General features: G+C 51.5%; 1 protein-coding gene across 2 annotated transcripts in view; it reads left to right on the plus strand.

Moving 5' to 3' along the window:
* The window catches only part of Mvb12b (multivesicular body subunit 12B), a 159481-nt gene that overhangs the window by 114714 nt on the left and 24694 nt on the right, over positions 1–20073 (plus strand). For both annotated transcript variants that reach the window (XM_032902692.1, XM_032902691.1), the window contains exon 8: positions 18752–18807. In XM_032902692.1, the coding sequence (XP_032758583.1) occupies positions 18752–18807 (56 nt within the window). The remainder of the gene's footprint in view (positions 1–18751; positions 18808–20073) is intronic.

The following is a 20073-nucleotide window of genomic DNA, read 5'->3' on the forward strand; positions in this document are numbered from 1 at the left end:
CCTCACTAAGCACTGTGCCTGGTTACAAAGACCACAGTTTCACCAGCTGTCAGGGGTGACCCGTCCTCACCAGGGACCAGAGGGCCTGTGTGTGCAGAGGCACTTCAAGGACCTGCCGCCACTGGGAGCCCTGGTGTAGGCATGCCTGAAGGCTTCTGTCCAGGGCTGAGGGTTTGCATGCTTAATGAGCCTGCCTTCTAACGCACTTCAGAAGGAACCTTGTTTCTGGGTTCTGGGGCCAGCTGTTAAGACTCCATCTTTAAAGCAGTAAGGATGGCTGAGTTCACTTGCACCCAGGACCAAACACTGTCATCCAGACTGCAGCCTCTGACAAAATAGTGCCTCTTTCTCTGAGGCTGCCCTCCAGAGGAGAGCTGCAGGGTCAGCTTATTCCAGACTCAGTGCTGCATGGGCTAGCATTACCAAGAGGATGTCCCTCCTGTGCTGGGATACTTGCCTTGGACTTTGAATTTAGGACTCTTTTTTTTTCTCCCAGCCTGTGGCAACTGTGGTCTCACGTGACTTAGGGATGCCTGCTTGTCTCTCTCAGTGGTCCCTAAGGAGGTCCCCTAGGTAGCTGTGTTATATCCACAGCTGGTTAGTCGGATTCAGCTCCACCCAGCAGTCCTGCAAGCCATGACCCGGCTCTACTCTCCCTCAGATGAGGCTCCACTTATCTCTGAGATGAGGCAGCTTTGCCTTAGCAGACATCTCTGGGAATGTCACAGGCACTTGTCCCCCGTGTCCATCTGAAAGATTAAGGTTGTTCCACAAGACAAACCACCCACCCAGCCTCAGGCTCCACCTCATCACACCTGCCTTGGCCTGTGCCCTCAGGTTCTGACAGCCGGTTTCTACCAGCGTCCATGTGTTCTGGTGTGGGCCCGATGCACGAACACTTTGCTCCTGGCTAGTCTACATTGCCTTCTAGTGCCCAAGCTCCATGTGCTCCTGCTGTGCTCTATACACAAATGCAGTCAGTAGGAGGGGTGTAAGCATCATCCAGGTAACAGACCTTTGTGCATACCTCACGGGACTGTCTTGAAGATTAACAGCAAGTACACAGGAAGCCCCTATGCAGCTGGCTAGGAGGCCAGCGGCCTCTGCCATCATTTTTCTTGGGAGAATCTAAGCTCTGCCGACTAGTGTGACAGACAGAAAGGAAGAAGGTCCTTTTGTTCCCAGGTTGCTGCCCTGGACACCCAAGCAGGTGGTGAAGCTATTCCTGGCTAAGCCAGAGCCTAAACAGGAAGCTTGTAAGACAAACCAGGCACCTCCTTTCATCTAGCAGGCTCGAAATAGCACCTGGCTCCCTTCCCCTCGCCTGGTCCCTCGAGGGCAGCCTGCAGCTGTCAGAGCAGCCTGGCAATTCCACAGGCTAATGCTAGCTCTGAGGCGATCACCGGCCGTGTCCTCCGGCTTCGGGTGGCATTGTGGGAAGCCACTGTAAAGACTCCCAAGTTTGCAATTAAAACAAGGAAGAGGATTTTCAGGCTATGAGAGACAAAAGGAGCTAACCAGAGCATCTCTCTTATGTAGACACAGTGCTGTGAGCGGTGTAGACGTGGGAGTTTATCATCAACCCAGCACGGGCATCTGAAGCCTTGTAAGCGACTAAGAACATCTTTTCTCCTAACCCAGCATTTTTAAGCGCCTGATATTATTTCACATTTAAAGGTGACAGCAATATCTTTAACGTTCTTCTATTGGATTAATAACGTTTAATGTTCAACGCAATAAAGCGGAATGTTTTCATGAGACTGCTTTTATATCACTCGTGGAAAACCCAAGTTTCAGAAAAAAGAGACCACACGCAAGAACTATACACTCAAAGAAAGAGAAAAAAGGGCGTGCCTGGACGTGAGTGGAAAGCCGGGTGGGTGTGTGGGTGTTCTGACTATGGCGTGAGGAAGGGTAGGGCAGGCCTACCGTGGCAGTGAGCGAGCAGAGCCCTCGCCACTCTCCTGCCATCCGTCTCCACCAAGCAGCAGAATATGACAATGTTAGCATTTTTCACTCCCCTGACGTTACCCATTAATAAAGCAATGATCCAAAAGGGGCTTTGCTGAGTCGGTTCTTTATGTGCCCATCACTCACGACGAGATAATTTCACACAGGATCGTTTTAAAATTAAATGACGATAAAAACGCTCTGCTGTTCTGTGTTCACCAGTTCATGGAAGTCTATCAAGTCATTAATGTGTCATGACAAACTGCTCGATGGGTACAAGAGTAATTAATTATTTGAATAAATAACAAGTTGAACTTGGGGCTTTGAACCACAATGACACCAAGTAGCCCGTTAAGGATGTCTCGGAAGGCTCCTCGGGGCACCGGTGTGAAGAGCTAAACTGTGGGCCAGGGGGCTGGGAGTGATGGAAACGGATTTCATAAACACAGGGTAAGACTTGGGGGAGAAAGGCACAGTGACACACTCCCGTGCCCACCTGCGGTTCAGTGTCAAAAGTTCCTTGGCAGCGGCCGTTCCAGGACAGCACTTGATCAGCGATGACTTCAGAGAACAATTAGACGGATTTTCATAATCACCGTTAATCTCCGCATATTTTGCAAGATAATTACAGCAATTATTATTTGGATTTCTCTTTTATGTGCCCATTGTAAAGGGGAGCAAGTGCTTATTATCCTGGGGAGTTCAAAGAACCTCGCGTGAGAATCCCCTGTCATCTTTGTGCTCTCGACTTCAACTGTGTTGCCGGGGAAAGTTCATCAGCTCTAGAAGTGAGAGCAAACGCCATTGTTAAACCTCAAGGCTGAGGTTCGACCGCCGGCTGAAGCGGCCGGCTGAATTGTTTGCTGGGATTGGAGGGTGTCAGGGGAGATGACCACAATCCATTGACATTGCTGTCAGGTGACAGGGGACTTGTGGGGTGGGTACAGTCAGAAATGGGAGGTGGCCTCATACCTATTCTTTCTGGAAGATCTACAAAGTAAAGCAACTGCCAATATTTAGAGGGTGTGTGCATGTGTGTGAGTGTGTGTGAGTGTAAGTGTGTGTGTTTGAGTATGTGTGTGTGAATGTGATTGTGTGTGTGTTAATGTGTGAGTGTGTGGTGTGCACATGTGTGTGAGTGTGTATGTGAGTAAGTGTGTGAATGTATGTGAGTGTAAGTGTGTGTGTTTGAGTGTGTGTGAGAGAGAAAGTGTGTGTGTTAGTGTGTGTGTGTGTGTGTGTGTGAGTATGTGTGAGTGTGTGCTTGTGCACGTGCTGCCTTTATGCCCATTAAAGTTCAATGTCAAACCTGCGTAGCTCTTGGCTTACACTTCACAGACAGGGCAACTGACAGGCAGCAGCGCACACTGAGATGTTTGCAGATCACAGTGGGTGTCGCCTCAGTCACTGGTTCGTCTCAGCTCTTTCATGCCCTGGCACTGCAGCCCAGAGCGCTTACCTGCTAGAGCACCATGTGGGAGGGTGGCTGCGGCTCACTGTACCGCTTTCATCAGGACGCACACCGCTGTGTGGACGAGGTGCCTCTTGTCTGGCACATCGCCCTGGCGGCGGTTAGCGTTCAGGTCTTTCGTCCTTCCGTGCCCACGCCGTGAGAGTGGTCAGCAGCATTATCGTGGCCATGGGTTGGACTTGACTCCACTTAGGAGAGGAGGGTGTTAGGATGACACTCGGGATCTGTGGTTGCTGTGGCTGTGTCCAGTTGTAATTATAAGTAACATTTGGAACATGACACCTTTCTAGTGTGTGCTGTTCACAGGCTGGTCATGGAATCAAAGTAAGCGGCATGGGCTTGGGCTGGGGAGATGGCTAAAGTGCTTACCTTCCAAGCATGAGGACCTGAGTCCAAACCCCAGGACGCACACAAATGGTAAAAGCCGAGTGTGGTGGTGAACGCTCGTAACCCTAGGGCTGGAGAGGCAGAGGCAGGAAGCTGCATGGCGTGGGCCTAGCCAATGAGAGACCCTGCTTCAGAAACACAGAGCACCTGTCGACCAACACCCAGGATTGGCCTCTGACCTCTACACACAGGGGTGGACATGCACACAGATGCGCATATGAAGGGACAGGATTGTCCCTTTGTCACAGAATCTTAAAAAAAAAAAAACTATTATGAAGCTGAATTGATTTCTGTGCCTTCCTTCATGACCTTGTGATGACAGCCCCATAGCTCAGAGGACCAGTAATCAGGATGTCGGGCAGACGCTTACAGTGGAGGCGAGCACTGAGTGGGCACGGCGAGCAGGGAGGCAGGCGGCAGCCAGGCCACCACTGTTCTGTTGGTTTCAGGGCTACACGGACAAGCAGACGAGGAGGACACGTGACTCAGTGCTGAGCAGGTTGGGGTGTTAGGGGCTGGAGGGCAGAGAGTACATAAAAGGGTTGGGATCCATGCGCCAGGGCCTGTGGGCTTTTAGGAAAGAGCAGAAGTCTTCAGGTAAAGGAGCAGAGCAGTGAGACCTGCTCTTGCAAGGAGATGGCCATGGAGGACGTCCCCCTGGAGACGGCCACAGGCATGCTACCATGGCTGTCCTAGCATCTCCATCCCTGGAGCGGAAGTCCACTCTTCTCAAACATGTCCAGTTCTCTGCTATCAGTGAGGACTTGTCTGATGTCACCTGGAGACGTGTTCCTATCTCATCCTTCATTCAAGAGGACACCAGTGGACTAAGGCCTCTGAGCAGCTCTGTGGCCACAGCAAGCACCTCACCCCGTCCTATAGGCAGGATACATCCCCAAATCACAAGCCCCTTGTCCCGAGTCTGTAAGGAGGTGCGTCCCTGGATACCCAGGGCTGAGCCGATATAGGTGAGTGCGTCTCCCTCTGCCCTGGCAGAGGATCCGAGACTCCCTGCATTCCAGAAAACAAGAGCAGGCCCCAGCCCAAGGCTACCACCCCTGTTGTCCAGTTTTGAGATGCCTCTGTGTGTGGAAGCTGAGGAGCTGACACCCATATGCGCTTACTCTTCCTGGTGTTGCTCGTGTGAGATGGGGCATTTCAGGGGGATCTTAGGCCTTAGACATGCCTTCTCAAGCCTGGCTGCGTTGTAATTACCCAGGGGGTTTGAAAAGTGCAGAAGCCCAAAGATACCCTCTCGTCTGACCCCAGGTGGGGGGAGCCATGTTAAAAGTCCGTACATAAGCACTCGGCCAGCCAGTGATCCAGACAGCCCTGCCGCTCACACAGGACACAGACAATTGGTTCCACTCACAGACACCACCCACAATGGACACAACCTCTGTTCACTGTTGCCTCCTTAGCTGTCACGTGCCAGACACCGTTGTAGGAGCTTGGGATGCAGTGTCCTGGAGCCATACTGGTGGAGCTGGGGAGAGAGGGGAATTGAGACGGCCCCTCCCAGCAGCTAGTCCAGAAAGCTTCCGGGCTTCGCCCTTGTATAGAGATGAGATTCACAGCCAGCATTTGGATGTTCCTGTTACACATTCTCCTGGATCCTTGCATCCCAGGGGAATGACCAGCCCCATATGCAGAGGCTCCCTGAGCAATGTAAAGATACAAGTGTTGGGGTTGGGGATTTAGCTCAGTGGTAGCCTAGGAAGCCCAAGGCCCTGGGTTCGATCCCCAGCTCCAAAAAAAGAACCAAAAAAAAAAAAAAAAAAAAAGATACAAGTGTCTGGAGAAGTCTATGTGGCTTTTCCCTTCAAAGACTCAGCTCCCCATTGGATTCTTTGCCTTATCATTACCTCCTAGGCTTGTGTTAGCATACAGTTCCCACAACTCAGGGGTCTGTGGGTCAACAGAGGCTCTTCCGATATGTTCATCATGGCTGGACTAGATGGTCATGCAGGAGGCCAGCCACACCTATGTCATCGGTGACAGTTTGGTTGGTGTGGGGAGCACAGAGCCAGGACTGTAGGCCTCCATTCCACATGGTGGCCCTGTGGTTCTCACTCAGCCAGCCCAGCGGGGACACAGCAGGGAACCACACTCCCAGGTACACAAATCTGTGTCACATAGACTCATGTCCAATTACTCAAAGCAAATCACATCACCAAGCACCAACGGAGAAGAGGGACAGCAGCTTAAACCTCATGGTGGCATTCATGACGAAAGTGCTTTGCAGAGGGATGTGTGTGCAGGGGTAGGAACCACATGTGGCGTTTGCAGCCTAACAACCCCTACCCTCTCTCAGAAAAGCCTCTGTCCTAGCCACAGGACTTCCTCTGGCTGGTACGGGGTGTCACTAGGGAAGAAGAAAAGACCCCAGTGTTGAATTTATTTACATCTACTCTAGAGCATGTTCTATGATGCCCCAGAGAGATATACTGTATAATTAAGAAATCTAGTATTTGAGATAATTCCTATTAAAAATCGGATGTCAGCCCTAGGGTAGACATAATAACTTACATGCACGTTACAGGCTTGGCAGGAAATCAGGTTTGATTGAAGCCCCATCACCTTGCTCAGCCTGAGGCAAGTTGGATGGTGAAAGTCCTGTCCTGCACCTCAGTACCTTGTGCCAAGCCACTGTCCCTCAGCCTGGACTCAGCTTCCTCAGGCTTAGATGTGTGTTGTGCATGCCGGCGGGGACAGCACTGAAGTGGTCCTGTCTTCTTCCTCAGAGTGGACATCAGGGATCCATGGGCTGTCACAACTCAGCCTTGAGGTTAGCTCAGATTATTCCCTAGGCAAATTTATGAAGTCACTGTTTTCCCTTCCATGTGGCTGTGCAGTGAGAGCTGAGCTGTGTCTGGACAGTGAGAGTGGCCTGTCCCTTGGCAGTCCCTGACTGCCACTCCCCGGGGTTGGCATCTCTGACCTATGTCAGTATCATTGCTTCAGTATTTATGGGTTGGCGTCTGAGGAGGAGGGGGAGGAGGAGGGAGAGGAGGAGGAGGAGGAGGAGGAGGAGGAGGGAAGGAAGAAGAAGGGGAGGAGGAGGCCTTCCTCTCATCCTTTGTATATCAGTTTGCATCAGGAGGAACCAGCAGGTTCTCAATAGTTAGCCTCTTTCTTTCCCCTGAGACAGAGTCTAGCTATGTAGCTCAGGCAGGTTTGAACTCTCAATCCTCCTGCCTCAACCTCCTGGATGTTGGTATCATAGGTGTGCACCAGCACACCTGGCTCCATCATCATTTTCTTAGATACTCAGATTGCCCCATATTTTGCCAGTAGGAGGCCCATCGAGTCAGATTCCAAGCCCTCCTGTCATGGCTCTGTGGTTCTGTGAGGGTGTCTTTGTTTTCTGGTACAAGAGTTTCTGTCTTTCCTGTCCAGTCTGGAGTCAGCCATGTCTCCAGGAGCCTGCTTCTGCTAGAGCAGGGTGCAAGAAGCCGAAGCAAGGGCTCCAAGTGTATGTGCTGCTGCAAGTGCACTAGGCCAGCGCTTCTCACCCTTCCTAATGCTGCCCTTTAATACAGTTCCTCATGTTGTGGTGACCCCAGCTGTAGGGTCAGTGTCATTGCTATTTCATAACTAGACAATTTATTGTGTTTTCCAATGATCTTATGTGCTGCTCCAGGTCCTTGGCGAGAACCATGTTTGTGCACGTGCACATGTATGCACACAGATCTATATTTACATCTGTGTGTGAATACACAGCTCCTCCTCCTACATATTGAAACCTGAGAAACTCCCATTCTGGTCCATATCACACAGTGTGCTGAACTCAATGTGCTTCTTGACAACTCCTGGGGTCCTCCTGGGATCGTTCTCAGTGGAAGAACTGGGTCCTACAGTTTCCTCCCTCGGCTCTGTCCTTGGTGCTTCCACGGGTTTCCTCCAGGGAAAGAGCCAGGTCACTTGGCTCTTTTGTCACAATACTAGCAACTCCCAGATTCTCTTTCTGCACAGACATATTCTCTCTCTCTCTCTCTCTCTCTCTCTCTCTCTCTCTCTCTCTCTCCTCCTGTCCCTTTCTCCCCCTCCCTCTCCCCCTCCCTCTCCCCCCCCCCCCCCCACACACACACACACACACACACACACACACCCTCAGTGCACCAGGCCAAGTACTTACTGTCCTTACTACTTAGTCCTAACCTTCTTATCCATGTCCATGGTGATCCACCTCACATGGACTCCGTTTTCTGCTGTTGGACATCACAAGTGCCCCACAAAATGCCCCATATGTCACATAGGTGCCTCAGCTCAGCCCAGCTGCCTCCTGGATCTGCATGCTCATAACAATTCCCATTCTGTCACTCTGGATCCTTCCTGTTTCTCTAGCCCTCTCCCCAGCTCTCAGTTCTTCCCTCTATGCCTGCTTCTGGATGTTCCCTTTCTTCTATTCCACCTGCACCAGCCTCATTCCCTAAATTAATTAGGGTTCCATTAATAGAATAAAGACCCATGATCAAAAGCAACCTGAGAAGGAAAGAGTTTGTCTCATCTTACATTTCCATATCACAGTCAACCTTCAAAGGAAGTCAGAGTAGGAAATCTGGAGGCAGGAACTGAAGCAGAATCCACGGATGAATGTTGCCTGGTGGCTTTACTCTACATCAATTGCTCAACCTGGATCTCAGGCATAGGGGTACCACCCCTCAGTGGTATAGGGGGTACCAACCCTCAGTGGTATAGGGGTACCACCCCTCAGTGGTATAGGGGTACCACCCCTCAAGTGGTATGGTACCCCTAGGGGTACCACCCCTCAGTGGTATAGGGGTACCAGCCCTCAGTGGCCTGGGCCCTTCTCCATCTATCATTAGTCAAGATAAACCCCCACAGACTTGGACAGGCAGCTTGATGGAAGCACTGTCTCAACTGAATGTCCTCTTTACCTGTACTTCTACCTCATGTCCAGTTGACAAAACAAAACAAAAAACTAGCCAGGACAATTGACCTCTTGTTGACTTGACACACGAATACATCGCTATTAATCCGTAACCTTTCCTTTCATGTTTATCCCCAATGTCCCTATACCAATATCACAAAATAAAGCACATTCCAGTTTTTAAAAATCCCATAGTCATTAAAAATCCAAACACTTTAATAAGTCAGCCTCTGCTAGGTGTGGTAGTGCACACCTTTAATCTCAGTACTTGGGAGGCAGAGCCAGGTGGATTTGAGGCCAGCATAGTCTACAAAGCAAGTTCCAGGACAGCCAGGGCTACACAGAGGAACCCTGTCTTGAAAAACAAAAAGTTTCTATGGAACCTGTTACTACGTACAATGGACATATGCCAATAAAAATTTTTAATTAAAAATAAATAAAACAAAATTCAGTCTCTTTAAAATAGCCAAAGCCTCTTTTGAAGTTCAAAGTCTCTCCAAAATATCTGGAGTCTCCTAACTGCGGACTCCTGTACCGTAAGAAAACAGTGTGTGTGGTGGGGGATAACAAATTTCAAATAGGAAAAGCCAGGGCGCAGTTATAATCATACCAAAGCAAAACCAATGGCCAACAGTGTAACAGCCAAAGCTGCTGGATTCCACCGTCAGGTTCTGTCAGGTTCTGCCATTTGTGACACTCATAGCTCCTCCCACAGGCCCAGGCTGGCTCCACAGCGCGCCTGCTGTTGCTCTTGCTGGCCATTCTTGGTACTGCCTCCCCCAAATGCTGGCCGCTTCGCTGCAACTGTGCTGTGCCTTCACCAATAGCCTCTCCTGCTCTATTCAGGCACTCTCCCCTGCCACAGGATGCCAGGCCTCAACTTCTCTTCATGACGGCTTCAGTCCTGGGCTTCTATTGCAGCTGAGTTCTAGCCTTCACCAATAGGCTCTCCTGGGCTCTCCTGATGCCAAGTCTCGGCTGCTCTCAATGGCCTTGTCATGCCTTCAAAGCCAGTATCACCCGGAAGACTTGCTAACATTGCTGAGCTCTGCTGCCAGCATGGGGTGTAGCCTCGGTCCCTGGGCCATAGCCTCTGTGTGCTGAGGAAGCACCCCCAGAGGATTTAGCCTCAGTGATGCTGTTCTTTTCTTAATCACAGCTGATTCTTCAGCTCCAGAAGACCAATATTAAAACTGTACCAGCAAAGCAAAGACTTCACTTTGGTGGTTCTGGTCTCTTGTTAATCACAGCCAGTTCCCCAGCCCCAGCTGACCAGGGCTGCATGGTCTCTCACTCATGGATAGAGTCCTGACTTCCCTCTGAAGGCCAAGCCAGGCTCCGCCCCTGCTCCACTCTCTGTCTGCATCGTGTTTCCATGTCCCCACAAGAGCTCGTTAAGCTCTGAACACTTGATGACTTGTCCAGCCCGAAGTTCAAATGCCTCCTCAGACCCTCCAAGCTACGGTCAGATCTGTAGCAGCAATACCCCACAAAACCGGTTCCAATGTCTATCTTAGGGTTCCTATTGTCGTGATAAAACACCATGGCCTAAGCAATATGAGAGGAAAAGGTTTGTTTCAGCTTATGCTTCCATATCACAGTCCATGACTGAAGGAAGTCGGGCTGGAACCTGGAGGCGGGAACTGAAGCAGAGGCCATGAGGGTCCTGCTTACTGGCTTGCCTCCTATAGCTTGCTCATACCATCCAGGGCCACCTACCCAGGGATGGCACCACCCACAGTGACCTGGGGCCTTTCTCATCAGTGATTAATTAAGAAAGTGCTCCACAGGGAAGGGGAAAGCATGATCAAAATATATTGTATAAAAATTATTTTTCAATAAAAAGGGAAATATTCATAGACTTGCCTACAGACCATCTGATGGAGGCATGGTTCTACTGCACGTCCTTCTTCCCAGAAGGCTCTAACTTGTGTCAAGTTGACAAAAGCCTAGCCAGGATAGTCCCCGACGTGGTTCTTCTGGTCTGGTCATCCTGGCTAGACTGGAGAGTTGGGAATGGCCCATCTGCAAGGGTGAGACTGTCCCTAGTCTCTCCAGCCCATGGGTCTTCTATCAAGCAGCCATTTGGGATGACGGTCAAGGCACCTTGGAGCTGGCTGTAGGTCTCTGCTCCATGCTCCTATGAGGTTATTTAAAAAAAAAAAGTCTGAGTTTAGAGCTTTGCCTTCTGATGTGGGGTGTTCCGCAACTAAGGGGAAAGGTGCAGAACTGTTATGACGTGATTCTGGGTTCATTAATCCACACGTGCATGTGCGTGCGTGTGCATGCACTTGCAGACCCCTGGCTTGGGTTTGGGGCTAGGAACTTCAGGATATTTTAACTTAGCTGGCCTTTAAGAATGGATTCCTTGGAAAACAGATTAATATATTGAGACATTCAAAAACCATGCTATTTCAAACCGTTTGTGTTGGTGTTAGAGTGAGAACAGGCCCTGGAAGGGAAAGGTGCATCTTCCCCCTCGGTGTCTGTGAAGCTGTGTGTGTGTGATGCTCACCCATCATGCACTGTCCAGTGGATGCCAAGCTTGACTACTGGGGAAGTAGCCAGACCCACCCCACTGAGAACTCAGGACCAGGCCTCCCTTGCTTTTCCGTCTGCACAGTCAGGCTCCCGTGCTTCATCTGCAGCTCACCGACAGGCTTCAGAATCCCCACGTTAGAGCAGCAGGTGAGAGCACTGACCCAGGGCCTCCTGACTGCGGAGGCGCCCCCATTACTCCCATGGACAGGATCCTGAGACACCTGTCTTCACCTTAAGCCAAGTGCAAGCGGTCTTGGAGGGAAGCCATTACAGAGTTGTATGGTTAAAAGCTTTCCCCATGGAGGACTATAGCTGTTCTAGCCGGGTTTCTAATCCCTTCTGGGTGTAGGACATGTCCTTCTGTCCTTCCTGCTCTCAGAGCTCTCCAAGGTCCTCCCTCACCTGACCGGGTGTCTGCATTAGAGAAGGGGCTGCTCTGTGCAGGGGCCTGAGGCCTCTTGGTACTCGGGATGTGGAACATGGTGCTAGGCGTGTGGAAAGGAATTGTCCCTCGATAAAGTGGCAGTGTCAAACATCCTGTGTAGAGATGGGATCTGGAGATGATGGTGTATCTGTGAGGTCCGGATGACTGATGCTTAACAGAACCCGGGGACTGTCATTTGTGGGATGCCCCTGTAGCTTAACCTCTGACTTCTTACAATAGCTTTGTTTTTGTTTCTGCACCGTCTGTGGTGCTGGGGGTGGAAGCCAGGGCCTTGCACGTGCCTAAGCAAACCTCCATGGCTGAGCAGTCCTCCCAGCCCTTTAGGAGTTTTCTCCAAGGCACGTCAAGCAGCTGAATTCATTTGGGGTAGGGAAAATCCTTAGTTCTTGTCTTCTTCAGGGGAAGAATTCAGTGAAAACACAGACATTTTAAGCAGAAGTTCATTTAGCAGAGCAAAGCCAACAGTCAGACACAGGGTGAGCAGCCCCCAACATGGAATGTAGCCTGGTGTGGTCTATGATATGGATTTAAAGCTGTAGGAATATTTATGAGGCGGCATATTCATGAGGTGATAGTGACCCTTTCCCTTCCCAGCCCATGGTGGACCAGATTTCCCTTTCACGGCCTTTCTTCCCATGATCCTCTAGGAAAGCCCGTGGGACCAGACTTGAAGTCAAAACCACAATGCAAATGGCATTTTAATAGTGCTGGGTCTCTGGAGCATAAGGACCCTTCATTAGTGCCTGTGAAGGATATAGCACAACCCTACCTGCAGCTTCAATGGTGTCTCACCACAGCAGCATTCTGTCGGCTGGGAGACGCAGCCCTGGTTTTCTTCAGTCACCTCACATCTAACGAGTCACCTGCATGGTACTAGGCTGCACCACGAGTAACCCCAGAGAGGGCAGATGCCAAGAAGGGTGCCGTTGGGTGCCCTGGGACTCACACCAGAAAAGGCCTTTGGATTGGGACTCGAGGGTCAGATGGTTTAACATGGGTATTGGAGTTTGTGGAGGGCCATTATCTGCAGCAATCATGTTATCACCCCTAACCAGCCAGGCTGGCTAGACATCAGCTTCGTGTTTTTGTCTCATTGCAACTTAAGAGTGGCACAGATGTTATCATTTTCTTTTACAGTTGAAAGAAAGGTTTAGACGGATCAGCCTGTCCTGGCCATAGCAGTTGTCGGGGCAAGAGGTTGTGGCCTGAACTCATTCCCCGAAAAACTAGGCACCACTTTATCAAAACCCTGCGTGAATGGCTGTGGTAAGATGGCCGTGCTCACCCCATTCATGTCTGCTGCCTCTCATGCCTGCCCAGCACTGCAGATGGGGGCTTCAGTGTCCTGGGGCACATGAAACTGTGACTAAATGACTTACCAAGACTGCACGGCTGACAAGCTGGCACCCCTGCATGTGCGGCTGACTCCGGTCCTTCCTCCTCTTGTGCGTGGGGCTCTGGGGTCTCTGGTGTGGCTGATAAATTGCTCCTTTCGGCTTATGAGTAACATGGCAAAACAAATTGCTTTGGGGACCTAGAAGGAAGTCGTTGGCCTTGTGTAAACTCAGTTGGAGTGTCACGGAGCAGACAGCTTGGGGGCGTCTACAGATACCTTCTGAAGATGTCCCCAAAGTGAGTCACCCGGAAAGCAGGGTGCCCTGTGTTTTGGTTTGTAAGTGAGTTTTGAGAAACGGCCTTGAGATCTTGGGTTATTGGCACCTTTCCCATCCCAAACGGCAAAGGCCTTGGGAAACACCCCAGAGGAGGAGAGAAAGGGGTGAGGTACTGGCTATTTACTGCTCCAAGCCCCAAGCAGGTACACAAGATTAAAGGCCTCCCACCACCCTGACTACATTTAAATATCACTCCAGCTATGACTACCTGGAGCCAGTTCACTATCCCTTCTTCGGTGCCTGGGCGACTGTCACAGCGACTGAAAGTGCTGGGAACAGGATCTTGTTTTAAAGTTTACATTCTCACAACTATTTTATGACTCTATCAAGCATGATAAGATGAAGTCCTTCCTTGTCCCTTCTGCTTGTAGAGATGTCAGGGAGGCACGCCCCAGGGCATGATGGGGCATCAAAGGAGGCTCTGGGGTTGCTTTGGAAAGTGAAATGTAGCCTCTACTCAGAGGGAAGGAGCAGGACCTGGGGTGGGGGTGGGGGGGCTGATGTCTAAGCAGATGCAACCTGTGAATTGGGCAGCTTCCCTGAGAGCAGCAAAGACAGGATCTGGGTCAGCTGAAGAAAGGGAGAGACAAAGCCCTAAACATTTGCACTGCTTCGAAGCCTCTTTCCAGAGGGGGTGGGGCGCGCAGTAGATTACAGCTTTATTTGTTTAAACCTCCGGATCTGTAAGCATTCGAAGTCCTCTTGACTTGTGCTGCCTGGTTGTAAAAAGAACAGTTGAGCGAGCTCATTGTTGGGGGCTTCTTTCTTTAATGTATTTTACAAACACTCGCGGTGACAGGCCTGACATGCAGATTTCTATGTACCCGCTCTTCAGTCTGGGATTACAGCATTAATAACACAGTCCCGAGCTCCGTGCCATTTTTAAGCATGATCGTTATGATAAAGGGCATATACTTAATTACAGGCCTGCTTAATTACAGCTCTGTTGAAGCTCGTTTGTTTAGGAGAATGCTAATTGCGCTACGGAGCCCGCGGCACATCCTCACTTTCTGCTGCTCCTCGTTGCTCCGATCCGTGGATCAGCCTTCGTTAAAGCTGCCACCATCTTTTCCTTTAAGTACAAAAGAAGAAAGAGGCAGCAGTCACGTACTGAGGGGACACAGTTTCGGATGTCAGGGGCCACCACACCAGGGAGGTCTCCCCACGTCCAGACCCCTGGCTGTTGTCAAACGTCATGTCTGTGGATGAACCACTGTAGTATGTCCATTTTACAGACGGGCTCGGAGGTATGTAGCCCTGGCATGGACAGCCACCATCCACCGTACGTGACGGGAGCAAGGAGGGAGCTCACGTTTGAGCTCCCAGCCCATCCGCCATGCCGTGAGCCCGAGCCCCAGCTCCATTGTGCCCCAGAACTTGGGGCCTGACTTTGGTGAAGAGGCTGCAGTTGGGAAGGTTGAACCACTTGGAGCAAGTTCACCACTTTGTACTGGGAAGGAACATAGGTTTCCTTCCTTTCTTCTCTTGCAGAAGAGACCTTGGTAGGACTGTGGGCCCTCTCTCCACCTTTCTTCTCTTCTTTGCCTTTATAAAGTCACCCTGGGAACCCTACCTGGAGAAAAGGCCAATGCCTGTTCTGGCGTCATTCCTGATTCTGCAACATGACTGCAGGGTCAGACAGGATCAGGGAGAGAAGCCATGCCCTAGCTCTTGCTGATCGGAGGGCGGGGTGACCCTGGGAGATGTGTCCTCCAGCAGTGTGTGGCCCTGAACAGGATCAATGAGAGCCTGGAGCTGGGACAGCAATCTGTACCTCAGCTCTAGGACAGTGGTGATGAACCCATACCAGCCCTGACCGGGGGAGGGAGGCAGGGCTCCCGGGAGAGGGAGGACAGGGATGATTAATGATCAGTCTTGGGGTTCACATGAAAAATGGGTGCCATCATTTTAAGGATTATGTTTGCCAGGCCTCCAAATATTGTCATATATGGAAGGCCATCCAGTTAGGGCTCCTAGGAATGGATGCTGTTGAATCATAAAGGGCCTTACCTCCTACAGCTATACGCTGCAAAGCAGAGACCCTACCCAGTCTCCCAGCAAGCAAACAGCCCTGCCTGTTGGCTCTGCCCAGTGTATCTGTGGGGCCCCCTGAACTGTGTGTCTGGGCAGCCCTTCTCCCTATAGCTGTGGCTTCCTAGCAGATACGGGCCTTCGCCCACCCCGGCCTTCTCTCATCTAGACAGCGCCCATTCTGCCTGTTTCCCATGTGTCAAATGCAGTGCTGGGTTGCTGGAGGGTCCCACCTCCAGAGGCAGCAGCCCTGACTCGGCCTCTCCATTTCCTTACGGAGTTAACTTAGGGTCCCCTGATGTCCTGTCTCTTTTCGAGGCTCTCAGGATGATCGTGGGAGAATACCATGCTAGCACTGGGTGTCATTCTCAAGCTCAGAGCAGACCAAGTGGCACCATGACCTTGAGAGGGGCACCTTTCCTGTTCAGTGGTTAAGTCACAGTGATGTGTGCAGCCGGCGGTGATCCAGTACCCTACTGTTACTATGCACTCACCTGTTCAATGGCAAATTCCCTGCTCTGGTGTGGCCCAGATGCCTGCATTCTGAGCCCTTCATCAGATTCTGCCGTTAGCCAGTTAATGAGCACTCCTGCTAGGTCTCCCCCGACAGTCACTTAACTATACCATAGGTTTCTTTTCAGATGTCGGGTGATGTCCTGACCCACTTCATGCTTTATCTGCTTCTCCAGTGCCTAGGCTGTGTCATATGGAAGTGGGGCATGTGTGCCACTTGTGGAAGCCCGGTGACAACTTTGTGGTGTCATTTCCCTCTTTCCGCCTTTGTGCGATTGCAGGGCTCAAACTCATGTTGTCGTATTTGTGTAGCACGCACCTTTACCCACTGAGCCATCTCAGTCACCTCTGCTAGATTTTTGAAGGGGTTTGTCTCCTCTGTGCGTGTGGATGTTTTACCTGCATGCCTGTCTTTGTACCACATACACACAGTATTCCTCGAAGCCAGAAGAGGGTGCCGGTCCTCTGGAACCGGAGTTAAAGATAGTTATGGGCTATCGTGTGGGTTCTGGGAGTGGAACAGTGTCCTCTGCAAGAGAAGCCAGTGCTCTTAACTTCTGAGCCATCTCTCCAGCCCCTACCCCTCACCACACACACACACACACACACACACACACACACACACACACACACACACACACACACACTAGATTTTTACAATGAAATTTGGTCAGTTAGTTTGACCTGGAGGTCACATCAGTGTGACCTGTGCTGGTCCTCTTGGGCTTCTCCTCTGTTGACTCTACCAGATGGCTAAGATCTGTCCTGTAGTGCACGTGAGTGAGCTGTGTGAGACTGCTCAGCCTCCTATGGTAAGTCCCCTCAGTCACTTTACCAAATGACTCCTTGCAGTCAGGACTGGACACAAGGGGCTCCCATCTCTGCCGCCAGTGCAGACAGGAGCATATCTGCCACCACCTCCATCCTGGTGGCCACCACCCTGCAGTCTTATGTTCCTTACAACATGACACACTCTCCCCTCTGTGAGCCAGTAGGCCGCAGAGCTCCCACAAGGCTGCAGGTGAGGACTTCACTGTAGAAGTGGGTAAGGAGAAGCTCGCTCTGCACACTCCCCTACCCGCGTGCAGGTGAAATTCTGTGGTCCATGTCCAAGCCTCGTAAGTCCAAGCTTCCAAGTCGCTGCCTCCTGCCTGCCTGACCCCAGGAGGCTCCGAACTCTGGAGCTCTGCTTGGTCACCTCAAAGTGATCAGAAATGACACGAGGCCCTGCAAGCATTTGAGGTCAAAGCACACGAGAGCCGTGAGAGTGAACAGAAGCTTAGAGTTCACATTGGATGGTCAGTGGCAGGAGCTGGTGTGGCCTCTCCCTGCATGTTGATGGAGCTTGCTCCCTCCCTCTCTGACAAGCCTGTAGTAGTATCCATGGTACTATTCGTGGTACTGTGTCTGTTGTGGCAGGTTCTCAGGTGGTGCTAGGCCCATAAAACTATTTAGGACGTTCCCCCTCCTTTCTCTGTTAATGTCGCACACAGCATGTGACATTAGCCTTCTCTTCTGGGCTCTGGGGGCCCAGCTGCAGTGGGAGATGCCCCTGACACAGGTGTTTGTTGAACCTGAAAAGTTCACACAGGAAGTGGCCTGCAGAGAAGGAGGGGGCTTGAGGCGCAGGCTGGCCCACTTCTCTGCAGTAATTACGGGTCATTACAGACACAGCCTAACCCACACTGTGTGGCCCATCACAGCAGACACCGACTGGATTTCATCCCTTCTTTTTTTCTACTTCTACTCTCCTCTTCCCTGGCCCCAAAAGCTGCCCCCAGCGTTTGAATAACAGGGAAGTCTTCATTTTAGGAAACATTTAGGGAGAGGCACAATGTCCATTCCAAAATCACGGTCTGCCAAAACCACCTCTTACTGCAGGCCGCAGGTCCCTACACTAAGGGCTGGGTCTGTCAGCTGAATTTTGCCTCAGCTCAGTCAGCAGCCGGCCTAATTCTCAGTTCACAGGTAACATTGTGAGGGCCAACATCACATGTTCCTCCTCTGTGGCAATATTGCTACCAGTTTGGCTGTGGAGATCTAGACATAGGTAGATTTTGGAGGGTGTGGTACAGGACAGAAAGGGCTTCCCAGTCCCTGCCCTTCTCACTCAGAGGCTGCTTGTTCCACATCCTTTCTCATGTCCTGTGGAAAGTAAGCACACAGGGCAAGTCTTAATGCAGCCCTGAAGCCATGACAAAGAATGAGTAACTGTGAGCATATGTCGAAGTCTACCCCCTCCCTGCCCACACACACACTGAGCCCACTCTTCAGGCCCAGGGCACCTTCCCTGAAGACTCAGAGCACACCTCCCAGCCATTAGCCAAGCTTCTTTTGTCCATGCCTTCATGTGCTCACTGCAAGCCCAGCCAGGACTCAGGCATGGCCACCTGACTGCAGAACTACTTGTCTTTCCATGGAGATGGATGAGCACCAAACACCACTCAGTATCTGTGGCTCGACCTAGAGAGTGAACAATGGATGTGCCCCTGGCAGCTTCCCCCCGGGGTGTCTGCCCTCTGTCCACTCCCACCCAGACATCACTTTCTTCCTGCGCTCACCATTTACAATATAGGTCAGACTCCTAGACCCGAGCAGGAAAGGGCTTCCGTGCCAGCCCTGGGCTACGCCCCTGACTGACTGCCTACACGCAGAGGCTCCACACAGGCATCTGCGTCCCTGGGTCAGGATGTAGTCACCCTGTCCCACTCTGCAGCTCCCAGATGCTCGAGCTGGGTAGCACCTGCCTCCAGCCACATACCCACCAGTGCTCTCTGTTCTGACATCTTAGCTTCTTGGTCAGCAGCAGTGTCTTCAGCGCCTCCCTCTCCTCTCTTCTCTTGCAGCAATGGACGGTGTGCCTTTTATGATTTCAGAGAAGTTTTCCTGCATCCCAGAAAGTGTAAGTTTTATGCATGATCCTCTCTCCTCCTCTCCCATCCCAACCCGAAATCCTTCAGCTTCTGGGCACATGAGCTGCCCTCAGCTACATATTGTAGCTGTTTGTTTGTTTGTTTGAGACGAGGTCTCACGATGCAGCCCTGCTGGCCTGGAACTAGCTTTGTGCACCAACCTGGCCCTCTCCTTACAGAGATCCACCTGCCTCTGCCTCCTGAGAGCTAAGATTAAAGCATGTGCCACCCAGGCTTAATGATTTTCCTCAAGTCACTTAGCTCTGGCCAGCTTGGCACTAACTACACAGATCAGACTGCCACCAGCCTCAGAGATCTCCATGCTCTACCTTCCTGGTGCGGTGCCACCACATGTGACCTTGGTTTTTTCCTCATGGTGATGGAGTTGGCCGTAGTCCCCTGTCATTGCCATATTCTGTGCACACTGCACACTGCATGCTCTGCTGTCACGGAGAGCCAGTGCCTCTGCCTGTGTTCTCTGCCCAGGTTGAGCCCTGAGCCTTCCTGAATGGCACAGGGACTGGGTGAGCCAGCCAAGAGCAGAGGCCAGTAGCCAGACCCTGAGAGGTCCCTGCCACAGCCAGGGCCCTGCACTGGGCTACATCCCCTCCTGGAGACACCCTTCCATTGGTGCCCGGTCCTCAGGACACCCTTCACCCCTCTCTCAGCTATGCAAGCCTAGCCTCGCGCCGGGTCACTAAACTTGTTTCTGGCTTTTATCCTTCCTGCAGAAGATTGCTCTGAGGCATCACTAAACACCACGGCCCTAGTTTGGCCCAGCTAAAGACCCCTTCAGTGTTTTTCTTGGACCCAGTTTAAAACCACCCGGCTGGCGATCCAACCTGCTCTGTCGTTTCCATTTTTATGAAATATAATAGGCCTCCTCTGAACCCTTCTGGTAAGCGCTTAATCTTGAAAAATGCTCCTGACGTGACACAGGAAGCCTGAGGAACTTCAGCAGAGCCACTTGGCTGTGTTGCCATGGAGACGCTGGCACTCTCCTGCATGCTCCCTGGGAAAGGCTGCTCTGCCCTGCGCACCAGCTCCAGTTGAGAAAGTTTAGTGGAATAGTCAGAGCCTAATGATGCAACAGCTGGACCTCTGCTGGCTTCTGGGCCAGGCGGGCAGCCAGCCCCATCCTCACGCCACGGAGACTGGCGTCTCCAGCATAGCCAAACTGTTTTGTGGCTACTGGTAGCACAGCCCCAGGAGCTCAGGGTCTAATTTGGTGGCCCTGTCCCAAGTTCGCCCTCACA

Source organism: Rattus rattus, chromosome 5, assembly GCF_011064425.1.
Source record: "Rattus rattus isolate New Zealand chromosome 5, Rrattus_CSIRO_v1, whole genome shotgun sequence".
Taxonomy (NCBI): Eukaryota; Metazoa; Chordata; class Mammalia; order Rodentia; family Muridae; genus Rattus; species Rattus rattus.